This window comes from Cibotium barometz, chromosome 21, assembly GCF_041138505.1.
Source record: "Cibotium barometz isolate CiBa-2024 chromosome 21, ASM4113850v1, whole genome shotgun sequence".
In the NCBI taxonomy this organism is placed as follows: Eukaryota; Viridiplantae; Streptophyta; class Polypodiopsida; order Cyatheales; family Cibotiaceae; genus Cibotium; species Cibotium barometz.
In genome coordinates, this window is record NC_141066.1 from 40,119,966 (window position 1) to 40,135,223 (window position 15,258).

General features: G+C 40.3%; 1 protein-coding gene and 1 long non-coding RNA gene across 2 annotated transcripts; one reads left to right on the forward strand and one right to left on the reverse strand.

The window, feature by feature from the left end:
• Positions 1-4,474: 4,474 nt before the first annotated feature.
• Positions 4,475-8,325, forward strand: LOC147627178 (putative pectinesterase 53). Its single transcript, XM_086815803.1, has 5 exons — positions 4,475-5,427; positions 5,884-6,052; positions 6,276-6,482; positions 7,423-7,667; positions 7,811-8,325. The coding sequence occupies exons 1-5, from the start codon at positions 5,069-5,071 to the stop codon at positions 7,959-7,961; spliced, it is 1,131 nt and encodes a 376-aa protein (XP_086671929.1). The 5' UTR covers positions 4,475-5,068; the 3' UTR covers positions 7,962-8,325.
• Positions 5,905-7,427, reverse strand: LOC147627179 (uncharacterized). Its single transcript, XR_015268453.1, has 2 exons — positions 6,826-7,427; positions 5,905-6,558 (listed from the first exon to the last, which is right to left on the reverse strand). It is a non-coding gene; the product is annotated as an uncharacterized LOC147627179 (long non-coding RNA).
• Positions 8,326-15,258: the final 6,933 nt, after the last annotated feature.

The window sequence follows — 15,258 nt, forward strand, 5'->3', positions numbered from 1 at the left end:
AGAGGCAGATGCAAGTCATCATCTAGAGAATGAGGTGGTGAAAATCAAAATCAGCAGTAAAGAACAACAAGAAAATCAATCTCATATAGGTGAAAGAGGCCACTCTAGAGGTAGGGGACCAGAGAGTCCAAGGTGGTTGGCAAAGAAATCAGAGTAAAAATATAGAATGCTATTACTGTGGCAAACCAGGGCACATGGCAAAGGATTGCTATAAAAAGAAAAATGATATCAAAATTAGAAAGTTACAGCAAGGCAACTATGCATCATCAAGTAAACAGGGTGGTGACAGAAGTGAGTAGCTATTTGTGATGCAGCACATGCACAGCTCCACGACAAGAGATGTGTTAGGATCAAGAGATGTTTAGTATGTCGATTCTAGTGTCTCTAACCACATGACCAGTTATGGTGAGTGGTTTAGAGATATGCATAAAATGGAAAAACCAAGATATGTGGAAACATGTGATGATACTACACATTCCATTGCACATGTTGATAAAGTGCCATTGTCCATGTAGGATGGCAAAATGAAGTACTTAGCAGATGTACTTCATGTTCCAAACATTATAAAGAACATAGTTTCTATTGGACAAATGGTTGAGCAGGGTTTGCAATTGAGAATCTAATCCTCAAGGATTTTTAATAACAAAAATGATAGGATGTTTACTTTGTAAGCATACCTAAGGTGAAGGCAACCATATTTACGCATGGGATATGTGTTATTTTGTAGATATTGACATATGGCACAAGTGCATTCGTAATGTGAATATACATAGCGGCGGGTAGCTAAAGTTTATATAGGCTCGAAATATTATTGTAGGTTTGCTAAAATTTAAGCTGGTATTTTCTGCATAAGGTATGTGAAGCATGCCAGCTTGGTAAGTAGGTTAACCATGCTTTCTCGTAGGAAAAGCATGGTCTTTGGATGTTTTATACATTCGAATGTAAGGGAAGGACCGACTAAGACTGCAACAATTGCAAGTTACATGGTATTATGTTACATTCATTGATGATCGCAAAGTGTGGGTTTATTTCATGAGAGAGGTGTTTGCTCACTTTTATAAAATTAAAGCCTTGGTCGAGAAGGAAAAACACAAGCAAAATGAATGACCATTGCATGTTATAACAGGAGAGTACTTTTCTTTATAGTATGTACTCTTATCTGAGATCTCTTTAGTTTTATGGTTGTAGAGAAGAGAAGAAGATAGAAGAAAATTTAGTCATCTATCTCTCTTATGTCTTGCTCTCTTGTGTATGTGTGTTTGCTTGTAAGGAACTCAAGCACTCCGTCTCTCGCGCATTCTCTTTAATAAAACTTAGTAGATTACAACAACGTCACATACCATTCGAGTGGTTATTTTACTTAACCATTGTATTTACCAATAGCTGTTAGGCAATCTCACAAAGGAATGCTTATTAGTTTGACATCACACATGTCACTTACCCCGATGATGATGAGGAAGATAGCCTCTTTGAAGATGCATAACATTTCTTTGAAAGTGGGGAGCTTCGGATATACCAAAAGAAGAAGATGGCCTCTTTGAAGATGCATACCATTTCTTTAAAAGTGTGGAGCTTTCCACACCAAAAGAAGAAACCAACGACCAAAGACGAACGACCAAAGAATCCTTGACATTGGCACAAAGCCATGGCAACACCCCACAACCCACACTCATAAAAACTCACACATAAAAAACACCTCACACTACACCACCATAAGCACAACACACTTCTTCTCTTAATGACCCTGGACCATTTGGATACAAATCTAGCTAATGCTTTAGATGATGATGATATGGTCGTGTGTGAATGCCATGATGACAGTCATGTGAATGCCATGCAAAGCAAGCATGTTTGTACAAGAACACACCTCTACTATAACACAATCAACCAAGGTGGATCCCAAGGAGAAGGAGATAGAGGAAGAGTTTCTGGTGATGACAACCCTCTCTTCAAACCTGCAACAACCTTAAGGATGCTCAAGCAAGAAGTGACACCCTCTCTTCAAACTTGCAACAACCTTAAGGATGCTCAAGCAAGAGGTGACACTAATAGTATATATCGATCCATTGCCAGAGGCGGCCTATCCAAGGGTCCCACAACTTTGCCATGTAGCTGCCTATCTTGTAAGAACTGCCATGCCGTATCCTTAAGAGTTTATGCATCCTGAAAATTCTAACACACCTTAGACATGTTAACCATGATGCTAAACATGAGCATAACATGTCATTTTTTGTTCATGTGAACATTGAAAAAAAATACCATTATGAACATGTTTTTAGCGAAAAAATAATACCTTGTAAAATTTTGTAAAACTAACTATGGCTTTAAAATGTAATTTTATAAGCCAATACAATTTTGTGTGTGTGTGTGTGTGTGTGTGTGTGTGTGTGTGTGAGAGAGAGAGAGAGAGAGAGAGAGAGAGAGAGAGAGAGAACACTCGTCCTCTTCTACCAATTGAGAGAGAGTTTCAACTCTACTCTTAAATTTTCCTTAATATCATTTTGGTGGGATCATGCTTTCTTGTAGGTGAAGATTGCTTATTTGCAGATAGGGGGGTGTGAAAACATGACTAGTAGTTGAGGTAGAGGAAAGTGATAGATGATGTGACAGATGGGTATAGGAACATGTGATAACTTTTGATGTTGTGATGACGTATGGCTTGATCATGTGATTCGAGAAAGTGGTATTGTGTGCATGGAATCTTAGGGGGTGGGATTGGAGTGATGGTGGTAAAGGAAGTAGAGAGAATTCAAAGGGGTGGGGTGAAAATCAGAATTGTTCCAACGCAAAAAGGTCACAAGAAAATACTTGAATACTAGGTAGTTAAACTTAGAAATTATAGCCTTTTGGAAAATGGACCTTGGAAAAGTACGTATATTGAAAGCACCTAGGATGATGGTGGTGGTGATGGGGAAATGCATGTGGCATGGGATGGCATGAGATGTATGTGCCACATGCATGATGAGTCATGTGTGATCATCTAAAAAAGTGGGATGTTTTTTTAAACTAATTTTCAATTATTCGAAAGTAATTATAATTAAACCTTCCCAAAAATCTAAGAGGTTTGAAACTTCAACTCGCATTGTTAAAAAAATCTCTCCACCAATCAAAATAAGGATAGGTCCTTACCTGGCCGGTTTTTCCTCCGAAAATCTAAGATCAAGACCTTGATAAGGCAAGCAAAAGTCATGCCCCTTTTAAAAAAAAATTGGCCATAAAATACAGTCACTTATTTTTGAGTGACCGTCAAAAAAATAAATACATTAAAAGGAATTTTCTGACTGATAGCGGCGGTCGGGCGGCCGCCGTTTGCCGTTACTTTGAGCGGCTAGCCCATCACCGTGGTGAAATAAATGTTCATCTAGAGAGGGATTAGAGAGAGAAACTCTCTGTGTCCGCCATAGCCGGCTGCCGGAGGCTTTGAAGTTGGAGCTCGGGCTCTGCTTAGAGCGGCAACTAATCGCCACTTGCTTGTCATTATCGAGGCATGCTTGCCCTTTCTAAATCCTGTCTGAATTCTGTCACCTGTGTTTTTAATGGACGTTTAGAGAAGGGTATTCTGGTCGGTCTAGACTAGAGAGGTGAATCACTAGAGAGAGATTAGTGGGCGAGTGAAGGCGGGCCAGTTACAGTAAAAGGAGGTTTTCCTCGTCGACGACTGTTTATAGGTACAAAAGCATTTGGCCTGTGTGCCTAGTTGACCCGCTCAAAAAACCCAAAAAAAAAAATAAAAATAAAAATAAAAATCGGCTCCGACAATGGATTCCAATTAGCCGATCTTCGATTTGATCGAGTTTTCGGTTAAAATACGGAATTTAACTGTTAGTTAAAAGTGGGCGGCGATTTTCGAGCCCATTATGCATATCGTTTGTGGGCTCTGGCTCTGGGCGATTTCTGTCTCTCACTATAGTCAATTTTTTTTTGAAGATGTGGACCCTTACCCTAAGATCTTTAATACACATATTATTAACAATTATTTACTTCAAATAATTCAAATTGTGCGATTTCCAAGTCCATGATGCTGGTGGGCGATTTCTCATTACTTCAAATGGGTGGGCAGGCACTCGGAGGGTAGGGACCCTTCAATCTAATCGAAGCCCACGTTGGCGTGGGTTAAGGCTACGGCGACGCACGTGGCTGGCGCAGAAGGTGCATCCCGGGCCTGCGGCCGCCACAGCTTAACAGAAATTTTTGGCTTGTTTCTGCAGCTGCTTGATAGAAAGAAAGCAAGCCATAGCCTGACAACAAGCTGATGCAAAGCTGCAAGCTTGAGAGAGAGCAAGAAAGACCCACACAGAGAGAGACCCACACGATACATCCCAACCAACAATGAGCTTTATGTGTAACAAACAATCAATTGGATGGTTGAAAAATGTGGGGGTTGGGTGGGAAGGGGGCAAGAAAACATTGATTTTGGGCAATGTGGCAGAAGGCATCAAAGAATCATCAAACTATGAGACGTCGATTAATACATATAAAGATTGATGGATGGATAAAGAGGTGGGCACTGTACAAACAGGGTAGCAGTAGCAGCCTGCAGGTGTCGAGTGTAACCTTCACATGACCCACATCACACCCGCCATCAGCGGCTTTTTCCCTCTCTGCTTACCATAAATTCAAGCAGTCCCGTCTCCCCACAAGCAAACCAGCGCAGACGCTTCGACATAAAATTGCACTCCCTTCACCGAAAATTTCCCTCTAGCCTTCTTCCCCTCTTTTCTCAGACCACTTTCACATATTTCGTAGGCACCGAGACCAGAATTTCAGCCTCTTTTTGTCCCTAATAGCCTACATCGATCTTTAATTACAGCTGACTTCCCCCAGCATGACCCCTAATCTAAGCAACTTCAGAGTTAACCTCACCCCCACCTAGCATAATCTGGGTCTTCTGCCAAGATTCGGATTTTTCCATTGATCTTTTTCTACTCTCAAAAGCCTAGTCTACCTGCATTGCTCGCAAAGCTCATCCGTTGATTCTTTCAATCGCCCACCATCTCTGATTCTTCTTGTGGGTGCAAAGTAAGCCCACAATTTTGCTGACTTTCTTCTCAATTCACCAAGGCTTCAGATGGAATCTTTTGCTGGTCTCCTTGGCTGCATTACTGTGATACTTCTATGCATGAGTTGCCATGGCAGAGAGATGCAAACCTTGCAAAAAGATGATGGTATAACTGGGGTAGAGAGATCAAACGCAGGCCTCCATGAAGAGCTTTTGAATGACCCAACAAATAACACCATATCTTTTCTTCAAGGTCGACAAGCTCGGAGGTTGCTGCCCACTTTCAAGCAATTAGCCTCATCATCCAGAACTGTCATTGTAGACAAGCATGGTAATGGGCAATTCAAGACTGTGCAAGCTGCTGTGGACTCTGTACCAGTCTACAACAAGCAATGGGTGTACATTCAGATCAATGCTGGGATTTACTAGTAGGTTCTCTTTCTGGTTTTTTCTCTTTGCTTTCTGCTTTTTCATGACCTTCGCATTGAGAACCAGAGGAAAAATAGCCCAACTCGTCAAGCCATAAATGAAGCTATGGCTCAATTGGTTTTGCGTCAATCATAGTTAACGGAGGCTTTGTCACAATTAGTCATTAACAATGTGGCTTTTCTTATCCCAAGTCGAGCTTTTCTATAGTTAAGAGTGGTTCTGTGACATTTATGCCTTTAGTCAGAGGGGTTCGCATAAAGCACAGTTAAGGCAGGTTTTGTCAAAATTAGGTCATTAACAAAGTGGCTTTTCTTGTTCAATAATGTCCCAAGTTGAGCTTTTCCCATAGTTGAGCGTTGTTTTTGTAACAATTATGCCATTAGTCAGATGGGTTTTCCTCTTTTATCATAATACATGTTAAGCTTCTCTAAAAGAATGGCTTTTGGTTTCTACAGTGAGAAGGTTACAATCCCTTACAACAAGCCCTACATTGCATTCCAAGGAGCAGGAAGATCAAATACAATCATAAGCTGGACTGATAAAGCAAGCACTTTTGGCACAGCAAACAGTGCTACATTTTCAGCCCTTGCACCGAGCTTCATTGCTAGGGGTGTTGGGTTCAGGGTATGTGAAGCCCTACAGTCAACAAGCTAGTTTGATCTGTGTTTCCTGTACATGGGTTTGGTACACTGATTTTTTTGCTTGCTTGCGTGAATTAAAATCTGAAGTGGGTTTTAGAGAGAGAGAGAGAGCGAGTGAATAACTTTTTGGTGTATATATTGAGTTGGTTTTAGTGTTTTCTGATACACATGAATTCATGGTGGATGTGGGCTGCTGAATTTGGCAGAATGCAGCCCCACCCCCATCACCAGGAGCTTATGGGGGCCAAGCAGTGGCAGTGCTTCTGAATGGAGATATGATGGCTTTTTATGACTGTGGCTTCTACGGAGCACAGGATACACTCTTTGATTACCAAGGCAGGCATTACTTCAAGAACTGCTACATCCAAGGCTCCATTGATTTCATCTTTGGCCATGGGCAGTCCTTCTACAAGGTAAGGCACATCTCTGTCTGGATGGGACCTTTATGTTTTGAAGTTGAAGGGATCATGAAACATTTACAAAGGGATCCTGAAACAATTACAACAGAGAGCAATGAAATTATATAAGGCCAAGTCTAAACAGCAAGTGATAAGCTAAAGCTAGGCATTGGGCCTAACTTGGCTTGAATTTGAAGCTGGAACTGCATTGCATGAGCCGGGGCTTCAGTTCCCATGTTTAAAACTTAGCACGAAAGCTTCTCATTAAACTTCTTAAGGGTTAGATCCTAGCTATCCCGGGCTTGGTTTTCTCCCAACTAGATGAAAATTTGTGCTTTACAGAGAGAATATTTCTTACCTTTCAACCTTCGATGGGAAGGTTTGGAATCTTGAACTCCAGTATAAAATGTGCATCTGATTACAGAAGTCTCATTCGATCTAAGCTTACAAAGTTTATTTTCGATTTAGAAAAGAGGGTAACTGGCATCCATTTGAATGGACGTTCGCTGGTACTCTTTCAGAGTTGTCAATATCATCAGGGGGGGGTTAGGTTTAGCAAAAAGGAGGTGAGAATTACGTCCCTCTCCATGCATGTACATGGATGGACACATACACACGTACATAGACATGAGTGAACCCAGGAGGTGAGAATTACGTCCCTCTCCATGCATGTACATGGATGGACACATACACACGTACATAGACATGAGTGAACCCAGGAGGTGAGAATTACTTCGCTATCCATGCATGTACATGGATGGACACATACACACGTACATAGACATACACAGTCATGAATACAAACATACAAACTGTCCCATACAGATGGTGGATACACAGTCATGCATACATGCACGGACGCGCACACACACACCATGCACATGCACATACTTAATTTAAAAGAAAACCCACAAACCCCTGATAATGGGTCACTCTGTGTGTGTGTGTGGGGCAGGGGTGTCAACTGGTGGTGACGGCACAGTCGGGGTACCTGTCGGGGTCCATCACGGCGCAGAACCGGAACGATCCGCATGACGGGGGAGGGTTTGTCTTTGTGAGCTGCACCATCATGGGCACCGGGGAGGTGTACTTGGGGCGCGCCTGGGGCGCCTACTCCCGCGTGGTCTTCATGTACACCTACATGAGCAACATCGTCGTCCCTGACGGATGGTACGACTGGGGCCAACCCTCCCGGCAGGGGTAATCAATCAATCTCCACCCGTAATCTCTTTGATTTCAAACCCTTAATCAGATAACCTGGTGCTTAATTTTGTCATCATGGGTGCTTGTGTTTCCGACCTGGTTGCTTGACAAGTTCTTTCTGCTCATGATGCACTTTGCAGGACAGCGTTCTATGGCCAATACAAGTGCTCCGGCCCGGGCGCTAGAACGGCCATGCGAGTTGGATGGTCTCACCAGCTGAGTGATGCACAGGCGCAACCCTTTCTGCAGCTCAGCTTCATTGATGCAGGAAACTGGCTGCAGGAAACTTAACTAACCCCACTACTATTAGCACACCTTAGCAGAGTAGCTTGGCTCCACTGGCCGCTCTCTGCATTTTTCTTTACCATTTTGTGGTGGCTTCTGGGGTTCAACCCATTTCAGCGCCCCCTGCATTCTTTGCCTTGATTTAGATGCCCTAAGTGGCATCATCATTTGAAATATGCAAACGTTTTATCCAAATATATATGAGGAATTTGGGAAATATGCTCATGGATTTGTTAAACCACCATATATTTTCCACCTAACCTAATGTATCTAATGACGCTCAAATCCATTAGCCATTAACAACTTAATGAAGTCCCACATGTAAAAAAACTCAATTAGGCTTATTTTTAAAGGATTTTTTTAAAATAAAGTGTTGATGGTGTGGGCAAAAGGTAGAGAATGATCGACTCACTTCTATGCTTGTGTGAGGAAGATGAATAAAAAAGAAAGGGATTGTAAAAGGGTAGAGAGACCATATTAGTGACACCTAAGAAAATTTCAATACAAGCCTTGGATGGGGCACCAAAGATATTTTTTTTGATGCACAATACTACCAATTTTAGCACTAAAGGCAATATTCAAATAAATAAAATTGTGATTAACCCCACGTGGAAGAAAATTTACTACTCCACTCATATTATACAATTTCGACCAATGCACAAAAGACACCTCATCGAATTTTTCCATGTAAACTCAAGTTACAGTGCGGGTTGCCAATCATCACGTAAATGGTCCCTCTACCCTATATTTCATTTGGGGCCAATAAATCTTGGGTTAAAGTACTTTTGGGGGTCATTGTTGAGATAAGTGGGCCTAAATGAGAGCCATGATTTGGACATCCTTGTGTGGTATGGTGTCATATGCCTTTCCTATGTTTAGTGTCGGGGCTAGTCTCTTGAAGAAGGAAGACAATTTTTACTTTTAGTATGTTTTAGCAATAGTCACTCTCTAAGCCTACAAAACTCATGCAAGTAAAAAGTTATGGCCCTAATACATGATAACTCTACTTAGAAAGCTAAGTTTCTCTTTGAACAGACAATGATAATGCCCTCTCCAATCTCATAGTATGATGAACATTAGAGTAGATCGTGTTCACATGACTCCACCTCATGTGTGTTACATAGTATGCATACTTACAAGGTCTAGCTCTCAACAGATCACCCCATAAAAATATTCAAAACATGCAATCACCCCATAAAAATATTTTATGCATGGGATAATTGAACGCACACTTGAACTCGTAGTTTCGTGGCATCTCAATAAATCCCTCATCAATTACTATGAGAAATCGCATCTATGAATGCATTGTAGTAAGTCTGACCCATAACATATCAATGTGGAACTACCAAACCCCATCTTTAATACCTATGAAGATATATTATATATGGATTGTATCAAGTTTGACCCATATTATATCAATGTAGAACTACCAAATGCCATCTTTAATACCTATGTTTTGTCCTTATGGGTATCTCTAGGCTTGTGAGTTAAAGAGGTACAATGTTTAGGGCAATCAAGCTAAAAAGAGAACGGAGTCAAGAATTCCTTTCCCCAACCCCATCTGGGAGAAAATTTACTCACTCACTTCACTCATATTACACAATTTCAACCAATGCACTAAAGACACCTCATAAAATTTCTCCACCAAAACTCAAGTTAAAGTGGAGAATGTTGGTCAGATACATGGCCCCTCTACCCTATTGCATTTGGGGCCCATAAATCTTGGGTTAAAGTATTTTTGTGGGTCTTTGTTGATGTATAGTTTCTTGGCATCTCAATAAGCCCCTTATGAGAAATATCATCTATAAAGATGCATTATGTATGGGTTGTATCAAATGTAGAACTACCAAATGCCATCTTTAATACCTATTTTGCTCATGTTTTGTCCTTATGGATGTCATAAGTTGAAAAGCTAGCAATGTTTAGGGTAAGCAAGCCAAAAAGAGAATCCACCCCCCCACCCTCACCGTTCTCCTCTCATGCCCTCTCTCATCCTTCCTTAGCTCTTCCCCCTCAAAAGAACAAAAATTACTAAGTGAATTGTCAAAAAATGAAATTTCTTAGAAAAAAGGGCTAAATTGCCTTCTCACAATTTGCTAGTTTTTGTGTTGAAATCGGATGTTGAAGTATTCTTTTTCAACTACTCAATTGTTTTTATTTTTGTATAGTCTTTTATCCATCCTCCTAGTGAGTTTTTGAAAGAGGGGAGTGAGGCTCCCCATGGCAAGGGGAACCCAGTGATCTACACAAATCAATTATTTTTTAGAAGTCTTTTCTCCATTCTGATAGTGCCCAATGTTCGGGTGAACTTAGCGATGCAATTGAAAACATGGATTTATGGTCATACAAGTGGCTATATGCCAAGTTCTTCTCATATACACTCCTTACGCTATGTAAAAAATCAAGGATTTATGGCCATCTAAGTTGGCTATATCCAAGAGTTTTGGGGGGTTATCCTTGTATATGTTCCCTACCACGTGTAGAGAATCAAGGATTATGGCCATAAAGTTGGCTACATCAAGGGTTTTTTTCTAAGATGTCTTGATATGTTCCCAATGCCCCTTACATTTTTATTAATTCAAGAGATATTGAACCTTAGGAAATTCAAATTGATGTAACGTTCTAAATCTTTGTAAGTAGCTCGCGTTTGCTAAGGCTAAGGCTAAGGCTCTAGTAGAAAAAAATGACTTTCTCTCTTGACCGTTTTAGCAAGATTAACATCATGGCCTCTTTCCATCTAGGGTTCATGTCGCCTGATGTTGATTAGGGGCTTTGTGTAGTATTAGAATTTGAAGGTTGTAGTATCCTTCTAAGGGACGTTTTATCCTTCACAACAAGAAAAAAAAATTCCTTCGAAAGATAGGGTTTGTTAAATATTAATATGACCTTCCAATCCCTAAGAGACAATGCAATGGGGCAAGACCATCATTGAGTCTTAGATTTCCACTCTATGTAGAAAGTCTTAACTTTCGTCAATTCAACTAACTTTCTATTTATTATGAAATTCTATAAAGAACAGTCTTATTCGTCAACATTTTAATTTCTAATTTCCTTAAAAAGCCGCCCCGACCGCCGTGAGTGAAGTGGAGCGTTAAGATATCCCACTTTCATAAATTATATTTCCAATACATGTAATAATATATGATGGTCGGCCACCCAACTATCCCCTTTATTGTATTAAAAGATCCACCATTTTCGGTGGGACGGTGACCGAGACCAGGTTTTATATACTTCGTAAATTCGTGGACGTTAGAATGTGGAACGCTTTTTACATTTTAATTCCGTAGGCTTGTTGTACGAACGAAAACGTATTTCCGGGAATTCTGTGACGAGATACATTATACAAATAATTACAGTTTCGTTCAAATCAAAAATCAAAATTCGTACGTCACTGGCGACTGCACATGCCACAGAGAGCAGTGAGCACAGCTGACGGTGCGTCATGTGTCATGGACTCATGAGCACGCTGCTGCACACGGCGTACCGTGTACACTGTGGTGTGGTCCATAAAAGCATTAAAAAAAAACCGGTCAAAATAAGGGCATGCATGAGGAAATGCTTATAAACTAACCCGTTTTTGCATATTTTTTTCAGTATTTTAACTAAAACCTAATAAATTTGACTCTTTTCTGGCTTTATATATTTCTAGCTGGTTTTTTCGGCTGGTAAAAATATATTGCAATGCCGTTTTTGTCAAGCCCTGGAAGCCATGGTATGGTCTGTAGTGTTCACGCCAGTTTCAGAAATAAATTTTTTTTCTAACCAGTGAAAAAAAGGATGACCTTCAAGGTCATTCGGTTTTTATTGAAAAAATGCATAGATTAATCGGTTTTATAACTAAAACTTTAAAAAATAGAATCTTTAAATTCAAGGCTAGATAAAATTATAACCGGTTTTTCTCAATTTCAACCGTAAAAATTACACTAAAAGACGGTTTTTTTCTGACATTGGTTCATGCCATCCATCAGGAGCGCCACCAATGGCCCTCAGAACATTGCTATCTGAGCCTGGAGGGTATTTAGTTTCTATTAGACGGAATGCCATTGAATGGTAACATTCGTTTAAAATTAAAAAAACAAATCTTATGTTGAAGTTAACAGGAAATCATTCATTGCGATCTAAGAAAGCTGCCAAAAAGCTGTAACGCCAAAAGATTTTAAAATTCAAGTAGCGTTAGGGAGGTATTTCAACCAGCCCTTTCTAGTAGTGATTACATATGCCATTGGAGGGAGTTGTTCACGCGAGGGGGCTAGTGGGAGGCTGGAGGGCAGTTGACACAGTTCACACCACAAGGATAGAGAACTCTGGCTGCCCTCCAATGGCATATGTAATCACTACCAAAAAGGGCCAGCCACATATACCACCGAGCTGGAGTTGATGAAGGCTTGCCATCTTTTTCAATATTTGCAGCTTTTCGCGATGGTCAACCAGGCTTCTTCTCATTTTAGATTTCTTGGTACAATAAATGATTTGAACTTGGAATTTTTCATCAATATCTTCTTTTGCTCATTTACTCAGGTGAGAACCAAAAACCCTGGTGCCACTAGTGGGTCGCTGGTGGGAGATATTCCCTCACGTATGAACAGCTCCCAGGGCAGCCATAGTTTTTTATCCTTGTGGTGGGAACTGCTGCGTAGAGCAACCAACTCTGGCGTGAACAGCCCCCTATGATGCATGATGCATGTGAACAGCCCCCTATATGCATGATGCATGATGCATGTGCAGTGTGTGCGTAGAGCAACTAACTCTGGCGTGAACAGCCCCCTATGATGCATGATGCATGTGCAGTGTGTGCGGTGCCACGCTGCCACAGTGGCCACTGTGCAGCACGTACGCCACATTCCAACTGCCAACACGATCCAAACTGTCCAACTGCTTTGACGATTTATCTCAACCGTTACCAGAACATGATTCCCGTGTTCCACGGGAAGGATACGGGAGGAGCCCGGTCACCGCACCGTCCACTACGTAAGTAGATAGTGGGCGCCACGTGGCCTCCCCCCCCACCGTGGTCGCTTTCAGTCTTCACGAAATGAAATAACATCCATGTAAATAATTATAACACCTCTCAATTTTATACTACCTTCAAATTTCTCATGACTCTTGGGCCATTATTAATGGCCATGGCTCCGTGGATGGTCGATGATGGATATATCATATAATTACTTTTCTTAGTAAAATGAGTATTTTGAAGAAGGGAAGGAAATCGGGATTTTCATTTGAGCACATTTCAGCCAAGAGAATTGAATGACACCTATATTGGTTTCTGCATCTTAGGTGAATCCAACTCTATAGAGCGATCCTTTTTTTGGTTTCTGTTTTTATTTTTCGAGCCGGGGTCAGAAGCGAGAGCCTTTTTTTGGGCTTGCTTGGGAATTTTAAAGTACGCTACTCACGCTAGAGTGCCCCCTTTTGTTTTTGGCTTGCTTGGGAATTTGAAATCACACACACTAGATGCCATCGCTTGCACAAAGGGAGATTTCAACCCATCACGTAGGGACTCTCAAACTCCTTCCTTACCACTGCACTGTCGCACGATTGGCAAGAGGCCCCATTTTTTGATTGATTAAAGGGCTAGATGTGTGACAATTTTTAGTAAATCATAAAAAGACATGTACACAAAATTCCAAGAATATGCCGGTGGGGTGAGTGCAAGGGGGTGAGTGCAAGGTAACACTCTTGCCTCCATTGGTCACTTGCCTTCCCTCATCTTGGGTTATTCTTACTTGGTTAGGTGCATCGACTACATAAAGAACACTCAGATGATCATGCCCTTGTTGTGACATCACTTCCACCATGGAATACAGTCCCATAGTGTTGAAAATATGTCCTACACTGCCAACAAAGATGGGATGCGACAAAGAGCATACGTCGTTTACATGCATGGCATGGAGCAATGGGATGGAATTACAATAAAAACAAATCAATGAAAGCATTTCCACAACAAGTCGCTCCTTAAGATGCATCAAACTAATGAGAGTAGGTCTGGAAAGGTGGTATGCTAGTGCACACTCCTTGATAATACCATTCTTAATAGTCTTAATCTAGAATAAGTGCACTGGTGTCACGTTAAAGTGAAATCCATTGCTAGAGACCTATAGTCATGCAAAGAAGTTATGAAAATCTCATTTGTCATATTCTAAGCATTCTCTTTTTAGATGTGTGCTCAACTCCTTTTCTTTTTTATGGTTTTTTTAAATTAGTTCATAATGTGGTAGGTGATGTGTTTGGTCTAAGTGCTATACTTACTAAACATGTTGGAGTTATTTTTCCCAACAGGTTCCCGCTTGGTGTGAACTTAAGTTGTCATGGCATTATCTTGATGTTGAGAGGTTTAAGAGTCTTATGGTCATTATTTAGTGCACTTCTATGCACATAAGACTAGATTCACACAAAAAAAATATCTTACTTCCCATAAAGGTACCTTTATTCTTTTGAAATTAATCCTAAGTTTTTATATTAGCATTGACCCTAATTCACCCATGCACATGTAATGCATCTAAATAATTATTATCTCCACATCACTTCTTGAGTATTCTCTCTCTAGAATTCTAACCTATCTTTGTAAATTTCACCTTAATTTTTCCTAAAAGAGAATTTAAATTTCAAACCTAACAATCTTAAGTACTTTTAATAAGTTTGGGGCATCACCTCATATCTCTAATAATCTCTCTCTCACTACACTATTAATTACTCCTTCTCTCTCTACACATGGAAAATCCTTAATAATTAATTTATATTTTAATCTTAATTAAATTTAATATCTAAGATACTAAATCCAAAACTTGGGTACACCCCATTTGAGCATACTAGAGCACCTAAGCTAATTTTCTCTCTCTAGGATTAATTAACCTAAGATCTATTCATAAATTAATTAAATTTTAATTCTCCCTCGATTTTGGTTCAACTCACCCTAATCCTTGTTTTCATTTTGATACTATGCGATAAGATAATTTTTTAAATTTAATAGGGTATCCATAAGGGTAGACATAAATATAATTTTCCTAAGGTCAAATTGGGACCTTAGAGTATTCTGTTCAAGGGTTGTGTAGAAAATGAGAGTCTATTACTTTGATTTAATCTAAGCCCAATACAATTAAAGTGCAAGAAATGAATAAAGTTATAACATTTGAACTAAAGGCCTAATTGTACCTTAATAAATGACTTATAAGAGTCGTGTAGTACCCTATGTGTAGTTGATGGATGCCTCCTCCTCCACCAAAGACCACAAATTTTGATGATCCCAAGAGCTTGTACAAGTCCTACTTATCCCATTTTTGGGCCTAGGTGAGTGTTTGATGCC

Bases quoted from the DNA above. Each gene is read 5' to 3' on its own strand.
- LOC147627178 (XM_086815803.1), top strand. From the start codon at position 5,069: ATGGAATCTTTTGCTGGTCTCCTTGGCTGCATTACTGTGATACTTCTA. The intron at 6,483-7,422 runs GTAAGGCACATC...TGTGTGGGGCAG, and splicing joins ATGGGCAGTCCTTCTACAAG to GGGTGTCAACTGGTGGTGAC. The intron at 7,668-7,810 runs GTAATCAATCAA...TGCACTTTGCAG, and splicing joins GGCCAACCCTCCCGGCAGGG to GACAGCGTTCTATGGCCAAT.